We start from the raw sequence: 23,640 nt of genomic DNA on the forward strand, positions 1-23,640 counted from the left end.
AAGAATGTAATACGTAGACGTTTTCATCTCTCTCGTCCTTAATACATGGCAAAGGTAGATTTTATCTACTTGAGCTGGTTTCGTATATAACAAAAATAGACAACCAGGAGGAGACGCGCCTTTAGTCGCGGTGACGATGTTCGCGTTCCTTCACTCGTTTGTCGACACACTTCGCGCGACCTTTTGATGCCGGCATCAAAAGGTCGCGCGACCCCGTGCGTGATTCAATGACGTTTTTCGTTTTCGTTTTGATCGATGGTTCCGTGGAGCGTAGGTGTTCGATGTAGACAGTGGTTGTTCAGATTCGAGTAGGTTTGTTTGCACGGGAACCTTTGTCCGTTAATGGACTGCGGATGTTTATGGGGGTACAATATTTCATAAGCAGTAAGTTTCTTATGGAAAGAAAAATATGGCATTAGGAAAGAACAATAGAAGCAGGATCGTCAATTTGCGGTGTGAAACAAAAATATAGCTCGTAATTGAAAAAGAAAAAAAACTTAATTTGTGCTTCTATTTCTGCGTATTAAAATAAGCATAGGGTAACGTGTGACAATCAGCTCCAAATCTTGGTTTACTCCCACAGGGTTGATTATCTCAAATAATATAATTATCTCGTATTGTTGTATACATAATAAAATTCTTGAAAAATTTAAGTACCTATTGCTAGAGCGTGAAAACATTAGCATTTAGATAGTTAGATATTAATAGTTCTTCAAGGATGAATTTAACAAATTACTCTTACATATGTATCTAACATGCCAATTAAATCAATATAAATAAATGAATAGAAATCTAAGCAGTAAAAGAAATAGAATTTTCTAGTCCAAACTCAAAATTTAATTCTTTTATTCATCCAGGATTAACCGAAAAATAAATAGACCGTAGCTAAAAGTTGCTTTCCTGTTTGACTATATAAAGCACGGCTGCACACCTTACGTAAATTATATAGAACTGGAGTGTGGGAGGACTGAAACATTTATTACGGTGTCCCCGAGTACGAAATTACGCCACTGTGCATTGTGTAAGCATTGCCGGGCACACGCATGCTAGTTAAACTTTCGCTGGCGAGACATTGAAAACTGACCCTTACTTTTTCTCAGTACACACGCTCGTTCTGCGTGCACGCAACTCGATAGCACATACGTATCTCGCAGAAATTCGCAGGAATTCACAAATTTCAAGAATATCTATATTCAAGTATGTATTATTATGTACGATATTACAAAAATTTGTAAAATATTCAATGTATTCAAATAACAGCTCTATATAGAGACCTTGAATTCGAAATTAACTCAAAAGCAACATCGATTCTTATTATTAAATATCGCAATTAATGCATACGATCGCGTATTAACCGCTTCTTGTCTGAACCATGATTATTCAATTATAATAACAAAAACTAATTGGTCATGGTCGGCACCGAACATATGAATGATTATCAATGAACATGTTTCGTTGCCGTTATTGCTCATACGCTCATTGTTATCGCCGCTAATATTACGTTTGTTAATATATATATTATCGTTATTAACGTAGCAGTATGTATATATAAGTGAATGTTATATGCCTTAAGTATATTATCAAGCCTACTAAAAGTTTGCATATGCATGATCGTTTATATAATTGCATGTGAATAGTAATTTGAAGTTAGCCTAAAAAAATTATCATAGGACTGAAATCTTGCTTAACGAAGCTGATCGTCTAAAAGATCTGTTTTAAAAATGTTATATTGTTCATACATTGTATATTATAAAAATTATTTTTCTAATTCTAGTTTATATTCACATTCGTACACTTTATACATTTAAATTCTATATAAGAATATATATTTTTGAAATGGATTAAAATTATTTACTGAATAATATAATATGTCACATTTTGTATAATTACATGTAAAAACATATGATATACAATAAGTGAAAGACAATAACGCAGTAAATAAGTAATTCATGTTGCTTCTGCTAACATTAATTTATATAAATACTATCAAAGAAATATATAATTGATTAAATAATATATCATTCAAATGACAGGCGACAATGAATTGTGCAAAGAGCATTTTCAAAAAAAACAAATAGAATAACTATATTATAAAGCAAGCCATATTACTACGAAAACATATCTACTCTATGTTTATTCTAGCACGAGATAAATATCTGCGTTTATAAGCCTCTCAATTACATTAGCAAGCTGTTTAATAACATCATTAATCTTGTTTATCTCAAAAGTTAACCATGATTACAGTTCTTCTATAACACTAGTTCTACTAGTTCTTCTAGAATAACACTGCATAGAGGAGAACAATTCAATCCAGAAATTATCGTACATTTCGCATGTTACAAAACGAAGAATAGACGTTGGTAAAGTCATAGTTAGAAAGCGATTAAACGGCAGACGAATAAAGTTCATAGCTTTATAATAAACTGAACGTGTCATAAGTGCCAACTAATCCTTGTTTCATGCTTTAACGTGCCATTATTATATTTGTTTAGTCACGTTTCGCAAGATATTTCACTCGTTTTCAGGGTTTTCGTTTTAGACAAGTGGCTGGAATCTCGCAATAAAATCCCGGTGACACTGTTCTCCGGGTGCGATTCAAAGCTTTGGCTTCTTTATTTTGATCATAAACTCTATACCACTTCTTTGTTCCCTTGTATCGTTAACCCTTAACTTGTATCGTTTACTCATACATATGTAGCCATAACAATTTAGACTAACATATTTGGTATTTATTCGGTTGCATTTACTATCCTGTGCCATATATGCGACGAGAAATAATCACTTTTACTGTGTAAAATGTCGATCACTAAATAAGATTAATTATATAGAGCTATTACAATTGTTAAAATGACTATATATGCTATATCCGTCACAGAAATTTTACATCATTTACATCATTAGATGAACAATTAATCGATCAAAATTATACAACAATACAACTGTACTTGTATCCATACAAGTTAGACGTCCAGAAATCTTCAAAAAATCTTTGTAAGTAAATTATTTATATTTATGTATTATTTACCGGATTTTTATTATGATATAGAATATACAGTTTTTTATAATCCAAGGTAGTAATTTTCAATACTTTGATCTCTATATACTTTGATTCCTAATAATTGTTCAGATTTATCGCATTTTCTCCAAGTATCCTAATACTTACGAACTAAGTATTAAGCTCCTACTTTGGTTTCTTTGACACAAATTTTATTCTACAGTCATCAATAGTTTCACTGCTAAATATCCAAAATCAATAATATTAATTGAGAATTAACAAGTCTTATTACGATATCGTTTTGTCATACATTTCGAAAGATTACGATTTCTCGTAAAAAGAAATGGATACCTAAAGAACGAACTTCCTGTCTCTCCTTACATCACTTTACAGCAGTAACAATTTTGAACTTACTCAACGTCATGAATTGTTTTGCTGCACGATAATTTGCCAGAACGTTGGCATGAGCGGTATCGAGAATATGAAAGAGCGTTATATCGAGCGGAGTGTTAAAGCAGCGTGATTAGTTTCGCCCGATCATAATTCCGCGGATTTTTTTCCGAAAGAGGCGTGGGAATGATCGAGACTGGCGCGCAATCGCCATGAAATCCGAGGAAATTGCCATTGTTGCGCCGAGATACGCCGCTTATTAATTGATTCTTAAACCGTTGTTAACGCGCCAAAGGAGAAGATCTGCCAGGATTCTACTCGGATACAACGAAGCACACGCGTCCTTTCGCTGATTACTTTCGTAAATCGCTATAAATTTCAAGGATACGAAGTTATTTCTGAATCATAACTCGCGAAACGAATTATCTTTGTTACTTGGTGGAAAAAGTCGTAGCGCAAGAATGAAGTAAGAATGTAACATTCTTTGGAAGAGCGTTCAAAGTGTGAAACTCACGGCGATCTTCCCTTTATCGTCGACCTTTTCCTTTCCTGGCGACGCGACGCGACGAGTTATCTTTTAAATAGATGCCCGAAGCTGTTACGAGGTTATTTGGATACCACGTTAATGGAATGTTTTGGTTTATTATTTTATGGTTAGTAAAATAAGAGTAATAAGGAAGATATGCGAAGAAACGGCTATAGTGCAGTCTTCCTTTGACTTTTGTTTGGAAACGCTGATGTCATGGTGTGGCTTGTATCAAATGGATATCCATATATTATATAAGATACAGTGGTTACAAAAAGTATTGTTACGTACCCTTATTTCCTAATGACGTTTTTTTATTAACTTCTATATATTTCATATTCATAATGTCAGATTTTTATAGTTATATCGTTATATACTTATACTACACTACTATTTTACTATATCGTTAATATACTTGTACCTAGTCAGTTAGTAGGTAAACTTTATAGTAAATGCAACGATGTTCCATTATTTTTATATATATTGTATGAAGACTACAGGCGAAGAACATGATTTTCTATTTTTCATTTGGAACAGTTTTAATATTGTGAATTAATGCTTAATTGGCTTTATATCAAATTTCTTAGATTTATTATCTATTTTTAATATATGTTTATACGTAACAATTAATTTTCCTTTTCATCTATTATAAGTATCTTCTTTTAATCGGATAATCGGATTAAAAGGAGGATTAAAATGGATATAAAAATCAACAAATTAACAAATATAGATTTATCGTGGTTTTATATATTATATCAACATGAATTTATGTATTTTACAAAATGGAAAGAAACAGGAGTGAGGTTCGTTAAAATTACATATATCCAATAAGGAGACTTTTAGTTGTATAGTTACTTCGATTTTTAAATCAGAAACAGACAACTTGTCATCTTAAACGACTGAACCTGTTCAGATCATTATTCAGTTGGGTACCTACATTGTCTAGAAACAGTGCTATAGTTACTCGAATATAGCGCGATAAAAATCAGGACTAGCTTAATATAGAAAAAACACTTACCTACCTGAAGAACTTGTCCAGATGAAAGAAGAAGGAAGTTCGTGTAGGTACAGAACAGTTAACTGAAATTATATATTTTGAAAGCAATTAAAAATGTTTAATCCTGAAGTAGCAACATTTGTATTTTTTCGCTATAATTATAAATATTATCAATATTTCATTATAATTAAGAATAAAGAATAATTTCTAATTCTTTCATGCATAGATCCAAATTACGAATACAAGAACACATATTTGACCTTATATGAAAAAACATTCTACTTAGATACAGAACTTTAATTTTTCAAAAGAACTAATCAAAATATATGATACCTTACCACATAAGTCATGTTACATTTTCTCACTACACAATAATCAAGTACAAAACTACGAACTTCAAGGTTATTATCCTGTAGAACAAGCTCGTAACTTTCATGCATTCCTCAACATCGACGTCGCCCTCTGTTTCATCGTGCACGTCTTGATCGTCGAAATTCCTAACTTGGAACTTCGTCTCTTAAACCAGGAACTTCCTACCATATTCAAGGTTACTCGTTAAAAATGAAATAATTTTTTTCTCGGAGAAAAGAACGTGCCAATCAGAAACCGTCGTACGTTACGTAAAATTAGTCAATTTGCGTCCATCGGCGAAGTAAACTTTTTCCATCGAAAAGCGTGAATGTCCAAAAAACAAACAGCGACCTTGGACAGATGATATACATACATCGTCATCGACACAGCACCGCAAGGGAGGAACGACCGGAATGAAACGAGATCGAAGCTGAGTACAGCGGAGCTGTCAGGACAAAAGCGCTCATTGACAGACGGTGCGTCGTCAGAAGAAAGACAATTTAGTCTTAATGGAAAAAAGACTCGCTTACATTGGGACAAACGGGTTGGACGGGCTATCTACAGGGAAGGTATCGAATCATGTGTGTATACACGCTGCCGCTGAAAAATATCCGGATACTTGCTTCTCTTCAACAACGTGTAATTCAATCACGAGTTTACAAAAGGACACATCCTCGAGTATTGGAATCTGCAACAGTGAAATAAGTTATGGCACAATTTTAAAATACGAACAAGTTAATGCCGAGCCTCTATTACCCTAACTACGATCGAACGTAATTTCGTAATACGTATAACACTTATTCTTATAAAGAAATAAATTCCACAGTGGTTACGAAAATTATTTGCACACCACTGTATTTCCTGATTAATTAGATCCATGTATATTAAATTTCGTATCATTTAGTAATACTCTCACATTATTACAAAAATGTCATGCTGTGAAAATGAAATGCAAAAAACATTTCATTGGAAGATAAAGAGTGTGTAGTCTGTGTGTCAATAGAAGAAACAATCGAAATCGTAGCACTAAAATCCTAATATCTGAATTAATAAGGAAAGCTGGAAGGGGATAGCGAATTTTATTCATCGGAACTGTTCGGTTATCCAAATTGCCTTGCTCCCGACCTGTTCGAATAAACGAAGTTCTATTCTAAAATGTCAGAATCGACAGTGTACGCTTGTGTGCATGCTCCTCGCCACACCCAGTCGCAACCTTGATTATGAGCCTATATGAGCCATTTCGCATATTCCTCAGAACTTGATACGCTCGTGTCATTTACTTGCTGCGTATACGCACATTGATTCCTCGATCACGTGCTTTACGCCGACACGTCGGCCGACTGAAATCAAATACGTCAGTTCTACCAAAAATAAATAAGCCTCGAGAGGAATGTATTTATTTCGCTTGGTTGAAAAATATGCTGACGCGATGAATAGGAGAAAAATACCCGAGTACACGATTGATGCCCTCTTTTGGTTAGGTTAGCCTCGAGTAAAAATTTTGCTCGAGTATTTTCGATCCTACTGAACGAGATAACGAATTACTTCAACTTACATGGAGTTGTACATTCAGTTGTCGCTCCTTTTGACAGAATGTAAAATGGAAACATGTTGTTACGCTTCGTGCTGAGTTCTTGAGTAATTAAAGTAATTGAGCCCATCTGACTTTAGAGAAGAGTGTCTTGTAAGTGTATCGAGCAAAATCTTGTAACGTAGGTTTATGATAATCGTTGTTTGCTGTTTTGTTGATAGTCAGGGGCAAATGTTAAACGTGTTTAAGATATTTCACTTCAATGATAGTGCCACTCGTTGTCTGGAGTGAGTGTGATTTCATTCACCTGCAACGAAATTGACTTTTCATGATTGGGCGAGAAAATTATTATTTTGAAGAAACTGTTAAGACCATTTATAAGTTCTGTTTGATAAAACATAACTTCTGTTACTATATCATTGAATTACATCTTTTAAGTTAAGTAGAATAAATATTAAAACTATTAAAACTATACTACTTTTAGTATCTTCTGTATCATTTAGAAGAAAACCTTATGTAAATTCTTCTATACTTAATTAACGTTTCTAAATCTAGATCAGATCAGAACGAAGGATATGAAATAACTCTGTGTGTGTGTGTGTGTGTGTGTGTTAGATAACATTTTTTCCACTTTTCGACCAGTTATTGTTAAGTAGGTCAGACAGTTATATATCGCGAAAGACATTAAAAAGAAGCATTGAAACGGGGGCGACAGCAACAACTTGGCTCGCGCCCACTTGCAACTTCTCAAATCCGTGATTCCTTCACGATGAGTTTGCTTTTGAAACGGCGCGGCGGCCGCACCTGTGAATCGCCGTCATTCATATCTTCATTCGTATCATTCGTTGCGTTTTAATTACGTTATTGCGTACGATTGCGTCAATATTGAACTCTTGCTTACAATGCCTAAGAGCGAGCAATCGATATCGTTTGATGTTTTCTTTTTGTAGATTAATTTTAGGACGTTGCAACCGCTTATTGGCGTACCGCGGTAGAAACGGTGTACCTCATTATTTAACGTCACCTTTCAGAGAAGCCTAATGAGCTCTTAAAAACTAGGTTCTCGAGTTCAAACTTGTGCAACATTATGTATGTACAAACGTGTGACATTAATCGTGTTTTAAGTGTTTTGTCTTTTTATCTTTACAACCGATTAAACAAGGATTTATTGCTTAACGACGTTTCCTGTAAAAATTTTCAGACAAATTCTTCTTTGGTATTTTCGTTTAAAGTTTGAGTAAGCAAACTCCTCTAACAATTCTAATTACTCTAAGAAATGATGTGTAATTAAAATATATTAATTACCGTGAAACGTTACATTATTATGGTGTCATTATCTCCATTCGTTTCTTTCCTTCTACTTTTGCATTCCAATTTAATACTACATTTTAGGATTTATATTAATATCCAATATTCCATATTAGTATTTTCTTTTCATATTTGATCCCAAATTTCATATATATTTTTATGACATAAAGTTTATGACATTTTGTTGTGTTATATTCTCATAATCATATTTCGACTTACATAGAACAAATTTTAAAACAAAAATTCCGGACAAATTATAATTAGGAATTACAATTAGGAAATTACAGTTCCATTTTAACATTGAATCAGACAATGTATTCAAGGTTTGCCAAATTTACCGGTCTAGTCTAATCTTATCGATACACGTAATACTAACGTCCAGCTTGGCTAAGCTCATTTTCACCCTTTCAAAAAATGACGATTCTTTGGCGGTGACGAGGCCTGGCTTTAAAATGGCCGCACCTGCATATTGTTTATAACGCAAGAATATATCTGCTCGATCTGGTCCAATGTTTGTCCGCCTTTGTACCCTTTGTACCCACGCGAATTCCACTGTTTATGACTAACTACTTCATTACACGCGTGTACCCTTAACGAAGTTGTTTTTATTAATAGTAATTGAAACTTTGATTGATCATCAAATTATCAAATCGAACGAAATTCGTCTCATAACTCGAACAGATTATTTCATAAGATAAATGCTTGACAAGAGTTCGTTCACCTTCGAACACTTGTCAGTAAAGAGACGTTAATTAAATCTGATTGGAACGACGGTCACGTCGAAAATACCGTGAAAGAGTCAATGACAAGATCTTTGGATCGACTTCCTTGGGGAAGTTACAGAAAGTTTGAGGTTCTGGGCATAGTGTTTTTTTCAACCCTTAGTATACCAAAGTAGGATTACTCAGGGACTTAAGTAGAATATATTATGATAATTTGGCTTATATGCTTTTCAAAGAGACTTATATCATATTGTTATCAGGTTTAATCGCTATTAAGGACTGCTCTTTGTAAACCACTACGTTGAGAGTTAAGGAAACAAAATGAATCACTCCATATATAACACCTGCTTTTCTGTTTCTTTTGTGGTCAAACGTTATGTTTAACTTGAAGTATATCGTATTTAGATTATTAAACTGAATTTATTTCGATTAATTCTTTCCTCTTTTATAGCAATATCAATCACGACAAGAGATAATAAATATATTTAATATATTTGTATTTCGTCCAAAACGACGGATTTTGACAAATACATTTAAAGTATATTTACTGTTTTATGAAATTCTCTTTACATTTCATGCTGTTCTTCTTACTAAAATTAATGTGTACGCCGATCCTTCACATTCCACGGTACGTTTTACGTATTTTATACAAATAACGTAACATAAATGCGAGTCATCTGCATAGGGAGTAAGTGGGCGAACCGAATGACCTCATCCGAGGTGTCCACACGACAATGCGCGTTCTCCTTTCAACAGGAAACCGTTCTAGACCAATCTTTGCTGGTTGTCGTTTGAACGTTGTCGGCCACTTTATAAATCGAGTGGATATCTCTCATGCTTATACAGATTACGTATACATGTACGATTTATGGTAGCGCGCACGAGCCGAAGTTGAATTTATTAATTCCAGTAAAGTTCGGGATATCCCAACAAAAAAGTTAATTTCCTAAAACTAGCTTCTCGATTTTCTTTCTTTCTTTTTCTTCGTTTTATCGAACCTCTCGTTATCATATGGGTGTGGACGAACAAAATTTTCGTCAGATACAAATTAGCTACATCAATGGAATTTAATAAAAATTTCGGAGTCGAGCTGGGTGGCGAATCTGACAGTACGATACTTCTTTCTTCTCAGAATCTTCTTTCACAATTTGAACAAAAAAACGGGACATTTTGATAACTGTTGATTTATTTATACGAGAGTGTTCGGAATGAAACATTTAATTTCTTACTAAACGTCGATGTTAATCGTACATAACTTATTTCATTCAACTCGTTTATCAACACTTCACAATTTACACTTTGAGTTTCGGAATAACGTTGTAGTAATAAATTAATATGGTGCTATACTAAATAACGTAGCATTAGGCAAAGAATTTATACGCAGCAATCTAAAAGTAGTTTTACAAGCTTTTATGGAGGCAGCGATAAAAATTCCTTTCCGGTCGTGGATCTCTTCCTTATGGTTTCGACGTTTTTCCTTATGACAATTATTAGGCATCCATATTAATATATCTTAATATACAAGATGTCCCAGTTTTTTCCTAATAAACTTGTTCTATATGTTCGAACCATGGATATAAATAGAAAAAGTTTATATAAAAAAAGTTGAATGGTATAGTTAAATTCATAGTAGCTTCTTCTTCTATTACTAACTTCTATTACTTCTTCTTGTACTAACGACTTCTTCACAAATAGGTTAATACCTTCGTCTTATAAACGAACTGAATCGACTAATATATTAAAAAATATATAGTACTTACTATACTACCTTACTGTACTTACCTTAAATAAGATATGAAAAAATTACTTACTAATATCCATGATTTTTCATTTCTATTTTATATGACATCTTCGTAATACAATTATAAATACTTTTTGTTTGCTAAAATGAAAGCAAGATTAAAATATAAAGAAGCGTTAATTATCAAACTAACATTTGTGACGAAAGTTATATACATCTCAATGTTCCCAATGAAATTTCATCATATCCAAAAGTGTCCCTCCCATTCAAACGAGCCTTATGATCCTTCAAACATACAATCCTTTTTTTTCATACGCGAACATCTGTTGCAAACGTTCGATCGCCATCGTGCTTAATACCGTTTCGAATCGTTTGTTCGAGCTGACGCAACGGTTGCTGATGACCTTCCGCGGGATTGCAAAAATTCAATTCAGAGCGTTTTACGGCGGATCGAAAGCGAAACGACGATGAGCAAATCCAAACCAAGGAGGTCTCGACCTCTTTAAAATTATTAACGACGCCGGATCTCGGGCTTTCGTGCGGCAAATAAATGTTTTTACGCTTCTTTTCGCCCTCTGTCCCTTTTCTTCTGTTCGTTGCCGTTGGACTGTCTCACTGGGAGTCGTGTAATAACGATATAAATTAAGACTTTATGCTCGTAGAAAGCGTACGGTTCGTGGATTTCGAAGTTTTGGCTGATTGTGCGACGAATTTCATTTCATGACTTTTAACAGAGCTTTTGCCGTGAGGTAGCGCAATACTGGTCTCGACGATGAACCTTGACGAAAGAACCGCGCAACGATCAGCCGTGCTCTTTTACGTCCGTTTAAGACTCTTTAAGAACAATTAAAGAATTCAAAGGGATCCCGAGAACTACGGCCAACAGTGTATTAGTATTGCTTGAATATTTATTCACATCTATAATTCATTGGTTAATAGAAAAAGTAATCGTTTTATGTTCCTTGGAATAAAAAAGACGATTGTAAGTATAAAAGTATAAAAGTATAAAAAGAAGTATAAAAAGATTTACAAAGATACTTCCACGAAACACATATTAGATACACGTATGCTGTTAATATGAAAATTAATACGAATAATTTTTGTCATCTATCATCGCAATTTTTATGGTAAGCCTAGAAGGTTCAAAGAAAATTATCAAAGCAACAGAAAAATCTATGAACAGAACTTACATAAACATGAATAGAATTTATATAAAAGATTCCTACATAAATATCTGTATGATTCTTTAATGTAAAAAATATTACACTATCTTAAGTGAACTATTACCTGTTTGACAGTATAAAAGTTATATAGTTCATAATCTTTTAGCTTGTATAAAGGATTAACATATGCATACATGCAGTCACATGAGTATGTGTATACATATGTGAGTGTGTGTGTGTAAGAGTATTCAAGCTCAAGAAACTTTCGAACGTTTTGTAAGGTATAAAAGATATATTGCTCAGTATTCTCAAATGAATATGCAATTTAAATCTGACAGCAAAAACAAAACTGTTAATTGCATGTTATGACTGAGTTTTTACGGACGCACATCCCGGTGAGGAGTGTTCTTTGAAATTCCATGGTCAAAGTCACGCTGTGGATGTACTCACTTATCTTAATTTACAACATTTAAACGCATGAATATTGACCAAAACACTGAATGATTTTACACTGCTTTTAATTTCATTCACACCTGTTATACATATATACATACACAGGACCCTCGTATTTTCGTTTTCAGCCTGAGGAAGAAGGAAATTGGAAATATGCGAAAATTACTATTTACAATTTTCAAGCTTCTTATTAAGCGCTTATTTCATATGTAAACAAAATATGCCAATTATGTTAATTAGATATTACTTACATGATATTTTGTTTTCATATTATTGCTACATGTATGTGACTTGAAATAAGAAAATGAAGACATATTACATACTTTTATTATATAAATATATTTATATATTATACTAGTATAAAGTATATTTATCAGCATCGATATCGTTCGATATAAGAATACTTTTTCTGTATTATCGATTTATATAAAGAAATTTTAATAGTTTTGACAAAGGTTATAAAACTGAATCTAAATTGTTTGTTTAATTACTTCATTAAGGATACTTACAACACATTTATATCATAAAAACATAATATAACGAAGTGAGCACTTACTTTCATTTCATAGTTTATGTGATGAATCTATCATATCAATAATTATTTAACAAGATAATAAGAACTAACCTAAACTTCCTAGCATCCCACCCTCTCCTGGTTTATACGGCGGAGATCTGCTAGATAGCCTTACTGTTGAGTCCTCTAGCAGATCCTGAGCGAAATACTCTTTTCGCCTTTCTTCACATTCTTCTCTCTCGCTCTAACTCTAACCACTAAGTAAACTAACTTCGAAACATTGAATTTTATCTGAACTTTAACAATTTACACCTATTATCTTTGTTTAATTTATTTCTATTATCGCAAGGAATTGAGGCATCGCGCTATAAGAAACGCGTTCTTAAGGGATGGCGAAGGCCGCCAGTTTTAAATACGCTAGAAAATGAGACGTTTGGGAAGATAACAAGGTGACAGCTATGAAACACGAGTTAAAACTCCCCGGCGTAATAAGCTGCGCCCGTTCGTGTACTTTACGGCGGCCATAACATAATTTATAAATTGCTCGGATGCACCTGGCGTGACCTTCGTGTGTCCAATATGGTCCGACGCGATGGCGCTTTATCGTTCGCGCGCGAATTGAAAAATAAACGCGACCCGACATGCTCCGCGCGTCCTCGGATCGTAAAGTACTTACGAACTTGTTCACCGATTCCACGTGGCTTTAATGGCCCTCGCAACAGTTCGCCTAACTTTTACACTTTGCACTTTACAGATACTGGAAACGCCACACGTTAGCCTGCACGATGCATATCTCCATGCAACGTTAACAACGTACTTTTGTTTCAACTGTTCTCTGTATTTCTGTCTTCAGGATTCTCGCCCGTTCCATAGATAGCGATTGACTTGAGGACGATTTGGTTCTTTGTGTTCTTTTATGAATTCTTTACCATTTTAATGTGAACGCATTGTGAGAACCGCATGTTTCAATAAATTCGTTTTGTGAAAGTGGAAATTCTCATTCTTATAGTAATAAAATTAAGAGGTTTGGATCTTCTTCGGTATAGGTTGTTGAGGATTCATGCGAAATTTTAACCTAGAATTTCTTTGGATAGAACTTTTATCAAATAAAATTTCAAACATTTGACTCAACGAATGATTATATATTATAATGCCTTATATATAATAAGGCATTAATTAATAGTAACATTGATGAGTATCTTAGATTTTTTATAATTTATGATCTTTTGGCAGTAAAGAAGCTTGGATGTAGATGATCGAATTATGAAATATGAAAAAGTTTGTTTGCTTATGAAGAGGATTGATGTATACATAGAAGAACTTGATACATTTACATTTGTACAATTAAAAATTGAAAATTAAAAAATACAATTGCATTCGTATCTTCATAGCACAAATGAGTCTGAGTACAGACGCTATGACAAAGTTTTTTACCTAAAATTTAAAGACGCGATATCACTTGAGAAATGAGAGTATTCTGAAACTCGACATTACAAGATATTAAAATCAAAATAATCACGGACGCACTCGTGATTCTCTTACATTCTCCAAAATGCAATAATACTAAACCACCGCTATAAAATGTTACTTTAAGAGCGATCTTTAATTGCTATTCAACATTATAAATCCTTTCCGCATTCCACTGACCGACCAAACATTTTCCAGGTACTGCTGCAGGCGGCACTGGTGTGGGACGAAGTACACGGTGCTCCAGCGAAGAGAAACGACATACTCGCGGGCACGGAATTTCTGTCAGTCTTCATAAACGGCGCCATGGCCACGCCGCCACAGCGACGTAGGGGTTTCAGACGAGGAGGACACACGTCGTCAACAGGAGATAGCGCGACAGCGGAATCGCATCAGCACGAGGCTTCGATTTACCGAATATCGCGAAATCCTGGCAATAAACAAGTCGTCCCGAGAGCGCGCAACACCAGTGGCCGAGAAGAGGTCGTTCGATTTTACCCCATAAGCCACAAAACGTTAGAAAATAGGCAACAAAATCTAGCATCGTTAATCGACGAATTGAGCACCACCAGTGACATATCTTCGACACGGCTGGCTCCTCAAAGTTCAATAAGTACGACGACGGTCACGTCGACGACAGCTCAAGAGAAATCACCATCGAGGACAAACGCAACGAGCAATTCGACGAACAAAGCAGTCAGCCGACAGAAAGTTATAGGTGTCAGTGTGACGTCCACCGTCGAAGCTACGCCGTACAAGGTCAGGGTGGAACATTACGACAATACAGATGCGACAGTCGTGTCTCGACCGCCAAGCTCCATCGGAATTTCGTCTAAAGATGTTACGAAAGAGTTGAAGAATGGCACGACAAGGCCTCCTACAACGAGGACTATGAGCTCCACGACTGCGAGAACATTGACCACGACTACTACAACGACGACGACAACCACTTCTAAATCGCCGAGAATGACGACACCGTCGCCTTCAAGCTTCGTCACTGAGGAACTTAGTAACATCGTATCAGAATCGAACAGGAGCGAATTCTCCGTTGACGAAGGCTCGCTGAGCACCAGTTGGCGAGTTCAAAGTTCGGTTACGCCTAGATCGATGAACAAGCACACTCCTTCTTTCGTTGAACATCAGAAGGAGATAAATAATAATAATAACAACAATACGAACAATCCTTCAGGGGACATGATCACCCTGCCAACAGAGGAGAACTACGAGTTGCCGGAAGAGAACGCCGAATCAAAGGAGTTCAGCGAAGAACCAATGGAAGTACAGTCAGAGCGCTACCAGGCCCAAGGTCGAAAGGCAGGCAGACACTTCGACGCTTCCCACTACAATCGTCCAGGCTCCAAGATGTATAGCCAGCCATCGAAGAGCTATAAGTCACCACGGCCGTACAGCGAGCCAGCTAAATTGTACAGCGAATCAGCGAAGGGCTATAACGAACCTGAGAAAATTTATGGAGAACCAGCCAAGGTGTACAGCGAGCCAGCAAAGGTTTATAGTGAACCAGCGAAGGTATATAGTGAACCAGCCAAGGTTTACAGCGAACCTGCAAAAGTCTATGGTGAACCAGAAAAAGTGTACTCGGAGCCATCGAAGGTTTACTCGGAACCAGCTAAAGTTTATTCGGAACCAGCGAAGGTTTATTCGCAACCTGCCCAAGTTTATAGCGAACCTAGCAAACTTTACGACTCAGAAGGTCAACCATTGAGTCGCGAACGTGGCGGAGAACCAGACGAGCAGAATTACGAGGTGGATGAATCCGTTAGTGTGAGTAGCAATGGAAACGTCCATGGACCACAGATTATGCTTACGGAACCTTCGAACGCTTCCGAAGTGGAAGATGGTCACAAAGTGGGTTACGTGGTCGAAGGTAGGAACTACAGGAAATACAGGGTCGAAGAGAGAACTCCGGACGGTTTTATCGTTGGGGAATACGGAGTGGTGAGCCACGATGATGGTTCTTTGAGAGGTGTTCGCTATACTGCGGATGGCACCATCAATCCTCGACTCATATACGATGCACTAATGAAATTCCTCGCTTTATGAGATGAATCAGCGATGGAAGGATGGATAGAAGTGTAACGGAGGCGAGTCGACTCAATCGTGTCGCTTTGCTAGAAGAATGGCGAGACGAAGCGAAATGACTGATCTTTGAAACTGCTATTCCCAACTCAACTGCCTCAGAGTAATTTTAAGCATCGGGTTTCTTAGAATCTAAGGATCTTCCATGATTGTCTATGGCTGGTGATATGGGAATGATAGGTGGAGTATTTGGATTGTTTTTTGGTGTGTTAAGGATTGAGCATAGAAAGACGAGTCGGAGGAGCAACATGTTAAATTTCGACGAATTAAGATCTCGAGTTTCGTAAATTCTTATAAACTGTGCGAGATACTTCATCAGATAAATATTTCATTAAATACATCAACTATAAAAAGAGACGTATTTTTGCATTATCGGCAATTAGATGATTATATATGAAAAAAATATATTTTTACAAAAAGCAAAGGTAGAATAAAATATTTCTCTTATTTGAAGTACATTGAAACTACATATGTGCTCTAGATATGTGTACTATGGTGTTTCTAAGCGTTATATAGAAGCATATATGTCCGTTGAACACATTATAGAATAATAAGAAGATGATTAATAACAGGTATTAAATAAAGATTATGCTTAGAAAATAATTGAAGAGTGACTCAAAAATACATTAGTAAAATCATTCATCATTTCTTCGTAGAAATACACGTGTAAATTTACTATGAGTCCTAATTTTCTAGTTGAAAATACACCTCTCAAACGAAAACATAAATCACAACTACAAGTACATAGTACATTATTCACAATTTTCTGAGCAATTAATACATTTTATTCGATTATGAATGAAGAAAGTATTTACACTACAGTAGAATTTTATTTATCTAAACCAGTCGGGAAACGACCAACTCATACAAAATAAGAATTTATTGATCCTCCCATTATCTTTAATTTTTGTTCTTATAATAAAAATTCGCTAATTACAATTGCATTTTAATAAATACAGTACTACTGTATGTTCATAAAAATCTTATTAATAGTAAGAATAATTTCAATAAACCTATCAATAACTTGTCTCAATAAAAATTATTTTTAAGATCACCAACCGTCCAGTAACTTATAGAGGGGATTATAATAGAATCATAATAGTAAAAATATTTAGAAATATTATGTGTTTTCTAATATAATATTGTACATATAAATGTAGAGCATCTGACGTAAATGTTACAAATAAGAGAAATATTTCAATCGATAAACTAAAGTATATGTATTTATGATTCATTGTACTTGAGATATTATTATCAAAGACGCATTGCAGAAGATCGAGAATTCAATGTCATCGCGAAAAGTACCATTGTGATAAATACATGGTACACTAACATAAGTTCCACGAATAAGCAAACTACTTGGACTCGTTAGCATGGATAGTAATCTTTAGTTGGTCGTCACTCCGTCGTTTCTAAGGTCTGGAAAAGGTCACAGCGATCCTCCACTGACTTCGCGATCGGCTCTTTCGTCAGAGAGCTTGAAATTATAAAGAATACAAAGTTAAAGATTATTCATCGATGGTTATGGGAAAATTGAAGCGCACAAAGCGAAGATAGATTCTGAATGGTTTCCCTTTATGCATAAAATGATTTGTGTTCGAAGGATTCTAATGGCAACTTTATCAAGAATTTTTCTTTTATTACGTGACTTGTATTTCAAAATTTATAGAAATCCAACTTGGAATTTTACAATCTTATTAACTTACATCACATCAAAATACATTGATAGACAAAAATATTCGTACAGCTGCAGTGTAGAAATTAAAAAGCGATATTTCGTATATTATTAAATATATTCAAACGTATATGACTATGTACTATTCACAGACATTTACGTTAATGAATGTACAGAAATAAAAGTTAATTGCACCTATTACTGTTCCGGTGCATAATATCTATTGCATATATTAGTTGCATATATAATATAGAATACAAAAATATTGCTCGTTTTATCTCTACGTTCCAACTGTATGAACATTTTTGTTTCTCATTGTAATTCTATAATCAATCTATTATGCATAAAATATAAACAAATACTTGGGTACTTTCAAATAGTGTACAAACGATAAAACAACGATCCAATCGCTGACTCGCCCAAAGCGACGCGACAATGTCGATAGAACGAAAACGACTGATTCTTTCGCTCTTGCCAACGCAACTGCCTCAACGATTAATTTTTAAGAATGGCCTTCCATGATCTCGCTGTTAGGCATCAACATGCGTGTATATCCGTACTGTCAGACGGAGACGGGAAAACGGTCGCTGGACGATTCGATCAGGAGCGAAACACAGGGAATTCGAAGCCCGGCCAGTTTCGTTGCGAAACTTGACAGATGAAAGTGACTCCTTTCGGTGGCGAAAGTACGAACTTTTGTATGCTACCCGATGGCCTTTGACGGTCTCGTCACGCGTCTCGAGTCGTCCGAGAAACATTTCTTTTCCCTTTGTTCGTCTAGCGATTAAACACGTTCTCCGCTGCCACGCGAGCAGGAGGTCCTCGATCATGGCGCCACGTAGTTGCGTAAATCTTTTGTGATCGCGTTAATCGCAAGCGTATGTTTCTCTCTTCCGAGATTCGTTAAACTAGAAGGTGGTGGTGGTGATGGAGTAACGACACGGTGTTCGGTTGTTAAGTCGACGATATCGCAATATTAATTATTGTTATTGGGAAGGATACCCTTATTACGATTGGATGCTTGTATTTCTCTTATTTAATTGTTTCTTTTGGTTTTACTGCATCGCATCTTGTTTCAGCGTTGTACGTTCGTACAATATTTAAAGCTGAAGAAAAGTTTCGTTTGGTTAGTGAATTTTCATATTTGGTGGAGTTTAGAGGGATTATAATGTAAATAATGATCAGTTGAGTTATTCGTAAATGGACGAATGATATTTTATCATTTATGCATGATGTTTAAATAATTTTTGTTACGTCTATTACGTTTCATAAAATTATGCTAATGGTAACTAAATACACTTCAAATTTTCCCATTCATTCCTTTTTTCCATAACTTTAATACCTTCCAAATTTATCAATTAATCTTTTCCTACAGATACTGTCAGAATCGATATCACAGCGGATATTTCGAAACAATTTTAATAATTTTTTAATTTGAAATTTTTTATGAATCATCTGTATGGATATGCTGCATGTTTTTGCGTTCCAACTTTTTCTTCAAATTCCAAAAGTTCCCAAAATTTTTTTTCTAACCAGTCATCGTACAAAAATTAATGGAAGAAAGACACAAATCGATTGATTTTCCAACTAATATCTCGCATTATGTATCTCCATACTTTTTAATATATTGAAACTAAAAGTTTAAATCGAAAAGACCTCGCACGACACAAGTAATGAAGTAAACGACATCGATCTGACAATCCCTCGTCACCTAAAATTTTGAAAATAGCGACGAACGAAGCAGCGAGATATCCAAGAGAATCGACTAAACATGTATGTCGCGTGCTTTCGTCACTGTGACGCTTCTGTGATGAAAAAGCACATCGAGAAGTCGCAGCTGCCAGGGCCTCCATTTTGGATCACTTTAAAATCTTAATTTCTTCGAAGGCTCCGCCGCTGCGACTGAACTGCTGACTTGTCACGGCAGCGTCTCTGCGCAATTTTTAAGATATAAGTTTCTATTATAGAGCAAGGTAGCGTTATTTGAGTCAGCTAAGTCTTAGCATCATCAAATTCAATTAAAATTTTGCACAGAATAATCAAACTCATTGTGAGACGCTACATCTCATAACTATTATATAAAATTGCCCAAAAATTGTCAATTCTTATGCAGATACAAGATAGGATAAAAAATCTAATTGGAAATACGTAAAATTGAACAATTAAACTTACAGAAGTTATTGTTTCATTTCATTCCATCGTAATCTAAGTTCAGTTTTTGTATAATAAGACATCGTTTCTCCCTTTTTCAGTGAATATATTCTTTTTAGCAAAGAAAGCGATAAATTACTGAATCTCGATACAATTTCAAATTATCCAATTACTTTGTCCTCCTGTCACGTTGATATATAAAAACTGAAAGATTTTGTGTGATTTTATAATTATGAGGTGTAGCGTATTAGTTTTTAATATAACAACGAAAGAATAAGAAAATATCGCGTACTTTAGGTCCAACAAGAATAAGCGTCAAGAAGAATAACTTAAATAATCTTATGGTATTTATGGTAATTAGAACCGAGAATTATTAACTAAATTAATTAATTGAAAAACTTCTTATCTTTTGATGAGTAGGAATTATATCCTCGTAGAAAAGTATAGGCAACAAGCTGTTACTAACAACGAATTTAGCTTTAACAACGAATAAATAGCTCAAAAATTGTTATAACAATATTTAGCAAATCGTAAAGCAAATTGCTTAGTTTGATTTGAATAATTCTATCTTACCCTAAGTTTTGTAAGACGTTTCGACGTCAAGGAAGTATCTCATTCGTGGAGAAGACCGTAGAGCGTAAGACGATAACGTTATTTTATTTAGGATTAAATAGCTCATTCTTCCTCATTACCTCAATCTTTGAGATAGTTCCTCCTGCCATTTAAATAACGTGTCACGCGTACTCACCTTAAATTATATACACGATCTCGATCGTTCGCACGCACGTTTGCTCGATACCTTTCTGATAGCCAAGAAGAAAAGCGAATCTCGAAGCGATACGTGCTGATGGATCGTATCGAATCGATGGAACTCGTTCGTTCGAATGTTGCTCATCCTCGTAGGCTAAGTGCGCGTTCATATTGTCTTTATTTTATATGTAAAAGATAAAGTATTCCGATATGTTATACACGTGATACCGTTACGATTAAGTACATTCTGTCTCCCTTTTACGTTAGGCGTACGTAGTCTAATGATTATTATTAATTATTATGCATAGCGCTGTGCAACCATTGTCATTCGTCGAATGCAACTTTGTAATAAATTCCATTGTCATAATATTTTCATTTGTACGATTTCTTTTCACCTTTAAATTATAAGAACTACGATTTACAACTAACGAGATACAGCATATTAAATATCATACGAAAATTCTTTCCTTTTCCATTTTTATACGTTTTTACATTTACTTTCTTTAGTAATAAACACACTTTTATTATAATTAGAATAATTTCCAAATAATAGTAAACCTAACTAACGGTAACTAAAAGTAGGAAAAATACAAATTGTATAGCATCATATGTAAATTTTCAATTAAATATACGTATAGTAAATAGATTTTGCCATTTAAAAGCATTACTATTCTATCAGAGGAATTTAAAACTTCATGAATAAATTCGGGTATCTAAATGACTATTATAGAAATAGAAACCACATCAATAAATTGAAAACAATCTTTGCAAAAAAATATTATAAAAGAACAACGATGAAAGAAAAAGAGGACGAAAACAATATCAGCTAAGAAATTTACATTTTTATACGCCTATTGTTAACTTCACCTCGTTCTCGTGAACTCACCATTATTATCGACTGTAAGTAAAGTTCAACAAACATCTTACAATATATACATACGACGGGTCAAGCAAGAAACTTATAATTTACCGTCATGAATACGTTATTCTCTAACATTTAATCTACAACGTTCGACCATATAACTTTCACGCTGCATTTTTAATTGATACATGAACCTCGTCAGTATCAAAGATTTTTCCTACGATTATTATAGTGATTTTTCAAGAGATAATTCCTCTGCAAGGCTACCAGCCGGAAGGTTGAGGACAATAAGCGCACTTGGCAGTTTACTGGGCTAAGAAACGATTTATGCGGTCATTATCGACACGAAGGCAAGCCGATAATAGTAGGGTCGAGAGAGTCGTCAGATATTGAGCGATCAATTCGCGAAAATAAGGGGCTGTGTCTGATCCGCGAGACGTATACAAGCCTAATCATGCGGCGATAATTCACACTTATGAGCTTTAATTCTTACTCTTGGTCGAGTCGCAGGTCCACAATTTTGTCACGACACGGGAGAAAAATTAATTTAAGTGTTACGAATTAGCCAGCGGCTACGAAATGTCGAGCTGTGAGACGTATCATTAAACGAATGAATAAATTCATATACGAGACCTGCAATGACTTACATTATTTTCTCGGATTTTTTCATGAAGTTTCTGATTTTCGTCATTTTTGTTGCATTTGTATGGTTTTACTCTTTTGTCGGTGACTATGATATGATAAAAATGTTTAAATACGGTTCAGTTAAAGATCATTGCTGGTATTATGTTTCATAAGCATGTTTGTTAGCATGTATCAATTTTTATCGAAAGAAAGAACATAATAAATAGCCTATGGATCTTTATGCAAATTTGTTTCTTCGTAGATGAAAAAAGAGAAACTTCAATATATAAAAATATGTTCTATGCTCTAAATGTTATAGCACATAATTCTATTTTTGATATTTTTATAGAATTTTGTGTCTGCTCATTTCTGCATATTTACAATTGGCATAAATACGCGAATATGTATCTGCGGTTTAGTAATCAATTTAAATGTAGTAGGAAATATAACACAAAAGTAATTCTGACTATAACATAAATTAAATGTCTAAAGCATATTATGCGAAACATTTTGAAATTTCATTAGCATAGTTATAACACTTAACCATCACGATTCTATTGGTAAAGCTTAAAACGAATCTAAAAATATATATAGAAATTACAAAAAAAGACGAGTTATCATAACGAAATATCTATATGCCTCCTTTCATTTCATCTTCAAGTTCTATAATTCTATTACATTATTCGATTAATTAAGTTTCAAGCTTAGTCGGTTCGCCACAAATTACAGCCATCGCGATCGTAACGTTCACGTACGTGCGAGAACGAGCGAGATGCTTGGATCGATCGAGTCGATATATAACGCTAAGGAACGAAGGGGGTGTAATAATTTTCATATTCAGTGCAGCTGCACGATGATCAGTAAAGGTCGATTATTCAAGTAGTACGTAAGAAATTATTTCAAGCAAACAAGACACCATCTTGCTAACAGTGCAGCTCTTTCCCATGCCCTAACTCCGACATTAATTGTATTTCGGTTCGAAATATAAATCATATTGCAAGTTCACCGTTATCAACGTACCTGCTGCTTGACAGCCGGGATTGATACAAATTCAATAATTACCCGCGGAGATACTTGTGTTTCCGTTGAAAATCCGTGATAAATAGGTTTTGAAGGTAGCAATTACGGTAACTAATTGCAGACAAAAATAGTTTTTAATTGGAGTCGATAAATCAGCAATTGATGCGATTATTGGGATGTTTGATGAATCTTTTTCTTAAGGTCGTGATTAATGAAAATCTTCGCAGATAAGCGCATTCACATGCGAGTCACTCTATATAAATGGACTTCAACATTATTGAAATTTATTTATTAGTCAATTAT

The 23,640-nt window shown here is 34.7% G+C and overlaps 1 protein-coding gene across 1 annotated transcript in view; it reads left to right on the plus strand.

The window, feature by feature from the left end:
* Nucleotides 1–16,660, plus strand: part of LOC117232170 (uncharacterized serine-rich protein C215.13-like) — a 64,998-nt gene extending 48,338 nt beyond the window's left edge. The window contains exon 2 of the mRNA XM_033491379.1: nucleotides 14,357–16,660. Coding sequence (XP_033347270.1) covers nucleotides 14,357–16,219 — 1,863 coding nt within the window. The 3' untranslated portion in view covers nucleotides 16,220–16,660. The remainder of the gene's footprint in view (nucleotides 1–14,356) is intronic.
* The last annotated feature ends 6,980 nt before the right edge of the window (nucleotides 16,661–23,640 follow it).

This window comes from Bombus vosnesenskii, unplaced genomic scaffold (genome assembly GCF_011952255.1).
Source record: "Bombus vosnesenskii isolate JDL3184/JDL3185 unplaced genomic scaffold, Bvos_JDL3184-5_v1.1 scf7180000013263, whole genome shotgun sequence".
NCBI classification, from domain to species: Eukaryota; Metazoa; Arthropoda; class Insecta; order Hymenoptera; family Apidae; genus Bombus; species Bombus vosnesenskii.